Source organism: Priapulus caudatus, unplaced genomic scaffold (assembly GCF_000485595.1).
Source record: "Priapulus caudatus unplaced genomic scaffold, Priapulus_caudatus-5.0.1 Scaffold1005, whole genome shotgun sequence".
Taxonomy (NCBI): Eukaryota; Metazoa; Priapulida; class Priapulimorpha; order Priapulimorphida; family Priapulidae; genus Priapulus; species Priapulus caudatus.
In genome coordinates this window covers 99375-109990 of record NW_014578066.1, presented here as the reverse complement: position 1 = coordinate 109990, position 10616 = coordinate 99375, and the positions used below count along the sequence as shown (strand labels likewise).

The 10616-nt window shown below is 44.3% G+C and overlaps 1 protein-coding gene across 1 annotated transcript; it reads right to left on the bottom strand.

Annotated features, from left to right (window-relative positions):
• Nucleotides 1-3141: 3141 nt before the first annotated feature.
• Nucleotides 3142-4047, bottom strand: LOC106814920. The gene has a single exon (XM_014819303.1). It carries the CDS (start codon nt 4045-4047, stop codon nt 3142-3144), a length of 906 nt encoding a protein of 301 aa, XP_014674789.1.
• Between the last annotated feature and the right edge of the window lie 6569 nt (nt 4048-10616).

Here is a 10616-nt window from a genome sequence, read left to right as displayed (position 1 = left end):
TCTTCCTCCCACTTCCTCTGCCTCAGAATCCCACCAGCTGCAATCAACAATCAAACAATTTACTACTACCCATTCCAAAAGTGGCACAAAGGTCAGCATTTTTATCACCGTACATTCCGCTGCTGATGGAAAATTTCAGTTAAAAGAGACAGTATTTCACAAGTTACTCACTTTCTTCCTGTCTTGCTCTTGTCTGCTCCTGCTTGTTCCTGCTGAGACCCCATCTTTTGCTGCCCCTCTTGACCTGTTTACACCAGTACTGGTACCTGCCTTGGGAGTGCTACCATGTCCTGATTCTTCGGGCTGCAATCAACAATACGCATATTATCTAGAGTATAGGACATTGACTTACAGGCATGTATCACCGGTCTACAATATTGGACAGTGATTTATATGGGACAGTGATTATATACATGGCTGTAAGTCACCTGACCCGGTATGATGGCATTGCTGTAAGTCACTGTCCATATTTGTAGACCACTTGATACATTGCGCTGTCTAAGTCACTGTCCCATACCTATGACCACTGATACATGCTGTAAGCACCTTCCCATACTTCGGTGAGCATTTTATCACCAGTGATACATGCTAGCTCGAGTACATCTGTGCCTGGGGCAAATTCAGTTAGAGATCTTTGTCAATAACTGATGTACATGCTACTGAGTATACCGAGTACGTCAGTCGCCAACTGGATATGCCTGCGTGCCTCGCAACATCATCTCCAGTGAATAAACTATTGATGCTTTAATTAAACGTGATTAATATAAGTCACTGTCCATATTTAGGACCGCCGTTTGATACATGCCTGCTTGTGCCGCTTGGGGGCCTTTTGAGTGCAAGACTTTGCCATTCAAAAGTGCACAATGTGTCAGCATTTTCATTCACCGGTACATCCGTGCTTGGGCGAAAATTCAGTTAGAGAAAGTATTTCACATAGTACTCACTTCTTCTTGCTTCTTGCTCTGGTCGCTCCCTGTCTTCTTCTTGCTCACTTCCTCTGACCTCATGACTCCACCAGCTTGCAATCAACAATCAACAATTACTTATTACCATTCCAAAGTGCCAACAAATGCGTCAGCATTTTTTATCACCGGTACAATCCGTGCTGGGAGATAAACTATGATGCTTATAAACTGATATATAAGGCACTGATCCCATATTTTAGACGGTGATTACATGCCTGTTTGGGTGCGCGTTGGTTAGCTTTTTGAGGTGCCAGACTTGCCGACTTAGGCAATTGGAGGCAAGTGGCGCGCGATATTCACGACTGGCACCTGCCTGCGCTCCTATTAGATCCGGAGTTTGCTAGCGACACCATTTTACAACATTTATTGCTGAAAAGAAAACATTTACAGCCATTTGCCCATTCAGACGTCTTGACCATTCTGTGACATCTTACCAACCAGTCGGAAGTCACTAAGTCACTGTCCTCATACTTCTAAGTCACTAAGTCACTAAGTCGTAAGTTGGCCTGTTAAGCTCACTGTCCCTATTTAGACCGGTGGATACATGCTGGAGTCACTGCCCCATACTCTAGACCACTGATACATGGGCAGTTTTTACAATTCAGGATACAATTTTAGAAAAATGCACATTATAGCTTTTATAAATAAAATACAAAGAAGAAGTGGCCTCATTTGCATTATGAAGACGAAAAATTCCACTTGGAGGCTTTAGCAGCGGTGTAATACACGGCTGATACACCGGTGAACACCGGTAGATACCGGTCTGATTCAGTAGTTATACCTTCACCTGTCCCATACTCTAGACCACTGATACAATGGGCCCCAGTTTTACAATCCAGGGTACAATTTTATAGAAAAATGCACATATAGCTTTTATAATAAACATACAAGAAGAGACAGTGGCTCATTTGCTATGTATTGAGACGAAATTCCATTGGAGGCTTTAGCCAGCGGTGACTACACCGGGATACCCGCGTGTACACCGGGTAGATTACCGCGTGATTCAGTAGTTCTACCTTTCACTGTCCATACTCATAGACCAACTGATACCATGGGCAGTTTTACAGTCAGCGTTACAATTTTAGAAAAATGGCACATATTAGCTTATATTATTAAATAAAGATACAAGAAGAGACAGGGCCTCATTTGCTATGTATTGAAGACGCAAAATTCCACTGGAGGCTTTAGCCAGCGGTTGATACACCGGTGCATACACCGGTGATACACCCGGTAGATTTACAGCGTGATTCAGTAGTTCTACCTTCTGTTCTAGAGTTTGGCTGGCCATCTGGGAAGCGATGATATGCGTCCCAAACATAACGTGTCCATGGTTGGTTCGTTTTGAATGTTCTCGCTCAATTCTTGTCTCTGTTCAATCCCTTAGTGGCTGCCTAAGCAAGCCGATTTGAATTTGCATTGTTGTCGTGCGCCGCCTGGCGAGCAGATACAAATCCAAATCATTGAAGATCGCCAGCAGGGGGGCGCGCCAGGGGCGATGTCCATTTCGTGATTTGGCGGTTTGTGGAATAACTGAGCAATCTTTCCTATATTTTGCGTTGGTTTTTCCGTGTTTTCGGCGTTTCTTGGAAATATCTCTGAAATGAAGCGCAGTCTAGATGAGCGACAAGGTGGCGGTGCGGCTAAACTGCTCGTCTGTCTCGCGCATTTAAGTAAGTCATGCTAGAGCAAAGTTCGGGACCAACCTAAGCGCTCCGAATTAGGGAATGACAGACCAAATTTCATTTAGATCCAGTGTTTGAAATAATTGGTATTGGGCTGTGGTGACATGTTAGTGATATCTGCATGAATGGGCCCCAAAATCAATAAATGATATCATGATATGAGGGTAAATTTTAGATATCTTATGATAATGATAATCTGATATGAGAAAAAAATATGATATCTGATATGAGCGTCTGTCTATAGATTTTGATATGTAAATATGCTGTTTTTCTTATAAAATATACAAATATTCGGGCGCTTGCGCCATAAACTCTCGTGACTGCTAAACACAAGCTGTACCCAGTTATGCTTTCCGTTTTTTACAAAGCTGCTTGTCAATATGTTCGATGTCAGATGGACATCGGACCAATGTCTAGACATTGATCCGATGTTGAAATACCAGTCGGTACGCTTATTCACTGGTTACGTTTATTAGAATGACGAGAGTATTGGCCTAAAGGTTGAGCTTTGAGGTTTGAATTGGACCGTTAAAGTCAGGTCCCATCCTGGGGGCATTTTCCATTCGCTGTTCTCTGAGCGTACTCTCCAGAACCTTCCTGATTGAACGTATCAAACGTTCCCATACTCCGCGGTGACCACTAGCTGGCGGGTTGAACTCCCAGTCGACGTTCAACTGCAGCATCGTGTTGTGTATCTGCTCCTTGTTCCATCCATTAACGGCATCCTTCAGCTCTTTTTTCGCACCCACGAAATTCGTGCCATTATCCGACCTCATTTTGACAACTTGGCCTCTGTGTGCGATGAATTTCCTCATAGCATTTATGTAGGATCCCGTATCAAGAGAGTGTGACACTTCGATGTGTATGGCTTGCGTTGTGAGGCATGTAAATATTACACCGTATCTGTTTTCTATACTCCTTTCTCGCTTGACTTTGAAGTTTCCAATATAGTCAACCCCGACTCGGCTGAACGGCGGCTTGTCAGGTAGGATCCGATCTGTTGGCAGGTCGGCCATTTTCTGCTCTCCACGCTTTCCCTTCCTGCGTCTGCAATGAACACAACGCCCGACCAGTTTGCGTATCATGGAGTTGGCGCTGGCTATCCAGTATCGTTCGTGCAGCCTCGCTAACATATGATTCCTTCCGCTGTGCCCAACTTCCACATGCACCTGCCTGAGGATGAGGCCAGCGACGTGTGACTCCTTCGGAACAATCACCTGATGTTTGGCAGCTTGTGGCACGTTCGATCGTTGGAGACGACCGCCAACCTTCAGAAGCCCATCTTCGACGACTGGATCAAGGCGGGCCAGCTTGCTTCTCTTCGGCGTGAAGCTCCCTCCTAAACTTCCTACAGTCATCGATGAGATGGTGTCCTTCGCAAAACAAGCATGATACAGCATCGCCGCTTGTTTTATTGTTTATTGGATATTGGTTATTAGAGTTTATTGCTGGAAAATCTTTTTGAAGCAATATTGATGGGAGTCCGGTGAATGGAATTTTTTCAGACAGCAGTGTTGTGCACCAACCTGGGCTGGCGGTTCCAAGTGTTTTATTTATACTGAAAACAAGACAAAAAAAAACAGTTTTCAGTTGTTAGGGTTATGGAAAGACCACCATTGGTCTTTACTTACCTTTACTTATAACAAAGATACATATATTACTTTTGAAAAATAATTTTGAAATATAACTACCATCACAATCCTCCACGAAATCCCTCCAGAATGCCAAGGCCATCTCCTCAGCCTGCCTTTCATTGCTTCCTCTCTTCGATGTCAGTACATCAAGCGCACCAAGATACTCCCCATAATGCCCTCCCTCGTACATTCTTTAAAGCTATCATAGTTGACATGTCCAGTTGGCAGGTATAGCACATCTTGTATAATAAACTGGTAATTCGTTAGTGAATCAGATCTTTTTACTTGTAACAAAGATAAATATATTACTTTTGAAAAAGCGAAATATAACTACTATCACAATTCTCCATTCCATTTCCACGTGCTGGCTTTTGGTAGCAGACCATTCACAAATTTAATGGATGGCTGCGGGTCAAAACCCATGGTTGGCTGCATCTCAAGAACTGTTGAAACGATGAGGATGTCCTACAACTCTACGGGCAAAAGAAAATCAGCAAAATTTAAAATTCAATTTACTGGTAAGGACCAAATACTTTCAAAAGAAAATTCATGAAGAACCATCTTGTACTTATCAATAACCTCTCTAAATTAAAGGGTGAGAGGGTTGATCATTAATCCGCGGTACTGGGCGAACGCGGTATCATTGTCGATCTCGATACGAATCATACTTGCAACAGTGAAGTAGTTCAGGTACTTCGGCACTCCAAGATCCCTAGCATCGGTCTCGTACGCGAGAAAGTGTTCCGTCCTGAGTCTGTGATGGATATGCTTGATAACAGCCCATTCCGAGCTGTACTTCACGGCCATTATGGACCAAGGAAAGTTTTTGTGCTCCTTGATCACGGTGAGGATTAACCTGTATGGGGTAAACCCGGAGGTCAATCCTCTCGAAGCAACTAAACTCAGTCGTAGACTGCCCATCTGAGCTGGGGCTTTCGAGAACATTTCCTCCAAGACATCAGCCGTAAAAAACTTTTCATAAATTGTCCAAAGGGTACCCAGCTGCCCGAGAGACGGCTTCCTAGAGGACAAAAGAACCCCATCCTCGATTAGTCCAGAAGCAGTTTTGCTCAGCCACATGTCGGTTGCGTTGTTCCTTTTAGCACAAGCCATTATTGCCCAGCAAGTCGTCCTTGCCCAGCAAGTCGAGGAATCAACGTCTTTCTCACAGTCAATTTCGGGAGATAGTTGGATCTCTTTCATACATTCCTCAAACAGTTGTTGAGAGCTCCAGGTGACTGTGGATTCCTCTTGTTCTCTGTCTCGCCGAGTGTGAAGTCAACACTCAACAGAAACACAAATCAACCATTCGTATATTAAAGAAAAACATTGCCCACAGAAATCCCATATTTCCAGTCCTATAGATTGCATACATCTCTAAAGAAATATGTATCGGCGGCCATGCTACTCATTCTAAAACATACAATTAATTACAACTTACTACCGTGACCGGCATGGTAACTGACATGTTTCTGCTAAAAACCAATGGGTTGGTGCACTGTCACACAAAGGTTTCACGGGCACGACGGTCAGTATCAGCAGCGTAATCAATCCCTGTAAATACAATCATTGGCATCATAAATACCCAGCAACAAGACAAAAACAAAGAATCTCTCTTAAATTCACGCTGGATTCTTCCGTACACTAAAACAATTCCATCCACCATAACAGTTGACTAAATCCAGATAAATTGCTGTAAATTCCACACTAACTCCCAGCAGTGCCATTTCTTAGGTTTGCTGGCCTGCAGGCTCCACTTGCTGGTCGGATTCGTCCTGGCTTCCCACGTCAAGCTGATGCGCAATCCTCTCTGATTCCACAACCTATGATGATCAGAAGACGGTGTGCAACACACACCCGAATCGCTTGTGTAGTGGTGTCCTTCAAAGAAACTTGAACCATCGTCCTGACCTGCAAATTGCAAAGGATCCTGTTTCCCATCTCTCTGCCTAACTGCATCGTCGTTCTTACAGAGCTCCCCCAACACCGTACCAAGAATAGCTTTTGCTATATATCGCAATTTGTGGCTCTTCTGTGGCTGAAGGCTTGCGCGCGCTGTTCATCTTTTTGGGACTGCCCAAAACTGACACTTGCAGTGTTTGACTGCAAAACCAATCCCCGTCTGGCAGCGGTCCATCTCTCAGCCAGGGTCTCAATGCCCACTCGAGCATGTGAACCACTGGCACCGTCCTGGCACTTATTGTTTTATCGAATTTCACCATCTGTGCATCACTGCGAGCTTCTTCATGGCAGGTGCGCTACTTCGACTCATGGCTCCTCAGTTGCAGCCAGTGATAAGTGCAGAGGCAATCAGGCGGCGGCATAATGCACAATTCCCACAAAACATGCTTTGGCAGTGTCAGAGCAAATGCCTCTCTAAGTCATGCGGTTTCTGAGGCGGTTGGCTGGCGTAGGGCTGTCATCTGGTGCCATTCCGGGCAAGGAAGCTACAGGCAGCCAGCCACAGGTATAACTGCCTTTGTGTGAATCTACATGAGTGAATCGGAGCATAGTTGAAGCAGTGCATTACATTCGAGCTGTGACATTCTCTGTCGGAAACGAGGTCTTCAGGTATACGAATAGTGTCCCCTTGTCTCTGGCACTTCTTCCCATCTGAACAGACTAAACAATGAGGAGTGCTCCCTGCTAGATACAACCGACACCACTCTTAGGGTCAACCTATACATGTATGCGATAGCAGATCGAGATCTCGCCCCATCCTAACCCTTAAAACAAACAGAGTAGAGCTGATGTAATCAAAATCCTGTTTCTTATGACCTTGCACTATGCACACAAGCAAATATTCCTTATGAGGGAAAGCTTGGAAGAGGTACTATACTGGGTCAACATAAACACCGTTGATTATTTAAATTGACAAACATACACTTCAAAATGTATTGCACGTGCTATGCCATTCCTGAATCTGTGGCGTGATCATCAAGGCGCCCCATTGCGGTTTGCACAACTCGCATCCTTGGCAGCACTTGCGCAGCGGTCAACTTCTCTCACAGGAGAGCCATCACCATAGAGAATGATGATTTAACCATTGGCATGAATATCAGATATCGGCACACGTTTACTGTTTCTTGCCCTACATTTATCGTGTATTTCTGTATACATGCTGTAGTTGACTCATTGCCGATTGTAACAAAAGTTTCCAGACCTTGCACAGCCGCACACTACGTGAAGACATGTAATCCGTATGACACAATGGTGCTCTAGGAGGTTCATTGGATTGCACTTTATTTTGTATTGTGACCTCAAGTACAATCAGTTGTACCTCACGCTTACATCCAGCCAGCAGAGTTGGGACTCCCACAAGTAGTCGCGGAACACCGACAAAAACTTTTTCTTTTTTTCCGCGTAACAGCTGACCAAATGGATGCGATCCCGATATTATCGGTAGCAATGAAAAACTTTTTGGCGATCTGTCTTCGACAGTTGAGAAGTGTCTTCTCCCCAGCCGCTGGATTGTGATGGCTCAAAAGTAAGCAGGACAAGAGCCAGCTAGGATATAAGCGACGTTTAGGCCCTTCTTGAAAACCTGCGACCAAGTCAAATCACTGATACTCTGTCGGGTCTACGCATGATGACCTCCGATACTGACCTTGAGACTGAAGGAGCGGCTGTGTCAGGGCGGCCTGACATTTCTGTGCGTAAAAACATGCTTCAATATACCTTGCGAAAGATGTCTAGCAGCCTTTACTGTGCATCGTATACAGGTAGACTTCAATTTGCGGAGTGGATATTTGCCTCCCTCTGATGATACCCAGATCACTCTCTGTGCTGCGCCGTTGACTCCGCAACAGTATGTTGTAAGCGAGCCGGTAACTGTTATTCCACTCAATGGATCCTGGATTTAATTGCTAAAGCAGGTATTTGCCACTTGATGGAGCGACTTTTGAACCGAGGGGTATTTGGGAAATAAATGTATCATAAATTGCTCGTGCCCAACATTTCTCTATATTTGGTAACAATTAAAAAACCGCCTTTGGTTATAAAAGGCAAAATAAATTCAGGATGCGAGGGTAGTTGGGCCATTCAGTTTTTGCGCATTTTGATATGGTATTTTTTGACAGGACTAATGTATGCCCAAAATATTCAATAAAAAGAAACGTTAAAGCTTGAATTATCTTTTTGAAATGTTGCTGAGAGCAGCAAATTTGTCGGAACCGAGATTAGGGTCATTGATATACTTGAATTCTGTTTTTCCAATGTTGATAAGTTTGAACAGGCAACCGCTGACTAATAATATTGTCATTCATTCCATCATATATTCCTTTTTAAACTACAGCAAATATTTGGATAGTTATTATGCTACAAACTGATGTCTGAAACACGTCTCTCCCAGACAGATTTAGGTCTATTCTTATTAGCTAGGGACTCTACAGTTCTCTTACTGCGCGATAGAGGTAAACCAATCAAGTATTGTTGTTTTGGCTAGGTTAGCATGGAACAATTTTCCGCCAGATATTGATTTGTAACAATAGTCTTCGGAATCAGTAGTGCGGCTGCATTGCCCATTAAAAATACTTGAATATTTATCATTCGAATGCTCCCATGATATAATTCTTGAAACTACTTTGGTCTCTATTTACTTCTTTCGGCTTCTATCAATTTTCTGACAGCAAACTTACAGCCTAAAATTGGATTGAAAACTGTTTCTTAATAACCCTGGCTGGGGTTTGGTAATGCTAGCAAACTGATAGTGTAATTCTGGAACAAACCTAAAAATTCAAAATGCAGAGTCTGCCGGCAGAAACTGTGAAGAGGCCCTCGGGCTCTTTGCAGCAGACAGAAGAGGGGGTAATTTTCAAACCGAATCTTGATCTTTGTAATGTAATTGGCACTCATTTCACTACTAATATCACTAAAAAAGGACAATACTTCGCGCCGTGAATGAAGGCCTAACGGACCAGTCCAAGCTTCCATTCGCAACAGATTCGCTTTTGACTATGTTTATCAATCAAGTATCTGCATTTCTCGTAGCATCAACTGCCTCCCAGCTCTGCCAGTTGGTCTGCTTATAATGGTGAGACGACCTGGCTACTGGACATCCCCCTCCTCCCAGGGAACAGATCGCTTTTGTTATTTTCAATATATGAAATTGTTTGGCACGTATTAAGGTTAGGCAAAAAGGAGCCGGATCCTTTCCACTGCAGCTGAGAAAACGCAGGGTTGCAGAGGACACTTGTTCACCAAACAGTCCACTGATGGCTACGCAGCCTTTGCAATCACACTTTTAGGCTGGGGCCGCTGTGAGCGTGTTTGGTATTTTTTGTGCGAGACTTACGCGTGCTGAAGACCAAGCATTGTTCATGGTTGCCTTCGCCTTCCTGAAAGCTCCGTCGCTGAAGCATTCCTCAGTACCCAGCATCCTACGGCGTTGCGCAGCACAGGTTGGGCCCACAAGCAAAAAATCTGCTCATCAATATAACCAGGTTTCACTAAAGCCTCTCAGTTGATGCTGCAGTACATCCTGCTCACAGTGCACTTCAGCCCATTACATAGACGTCAGAGAAGTCAGAAGCCTTGGAATAATGGCTGATCAAGGCGCCGGTTGTGACGGTGCCTTTCGGCTGTCCACTGTTCTCACCTCTTGGGGTATATTGTTTCTTGCATCTCCTAAGATTACTGACCTGGCCGTTTTATCCCTTTAGGTGGGCGTGTTAGTACCTTGTTGCAGATCTGAATGTTGCGCCTGGGTTAGTGTTCGAGGTGATGTAGTTTCCTGTCAATGTTGAGTTTGGCAGTCCGCAGCAAGCATCGATCTTGTTACTTATTTTAATTAGGGTACGGTCTTTTCTTTATTTAAATCCGCGATCGGGGCAGGACCTGAATCCTGGCTGCGTCGTTCGGCCATTATTTTGCGCACTATTGGGTTCCCACTGCTATGACGAGGCACTCGAATGCTCGTTCAAATAGCGTATGCTGAGGCGCGATTTCTCTAGTAGGCCATCAAGTTCCTTGATGTTTTTCATGGGTTTTCGGTGTTGTCTCAGCCTGCGAGGGGCGGTTGCTCAGCCTTGGCTTTGAGTGCCGATTCCAATTGCAAGTTGCAGTTTGATTGATGAGATTGGACCGGTGTAACGGCCCTTCAATTAACACGCCATTCCGCTAGGCCCTCATTTAGAGCGGATGAGCATGGTTATGGATGAAATAACATGCAATGCGCATCCTGCTATACCCTGGGCCTCATAATTAAGTTGGATCACCTCTACAATTCACCTAGACCAGGTAGGACTACCTGATCATGAGACATCTTTACAAGTCCATATGGCAAATATATTCCAATGAAACATCTCTAATTCTGATTTCTGTCAGCTTCAGATACG

Excerpts from the sequence above, each read along its gene's own strand:
- LOC106814920 (XM_014819303.1), bottom strand. The coding sequence starts at position 4,047 with ATGCTGTATCATGCTTGTTTTGCGAAGGACACCATCTCATCGATGACT.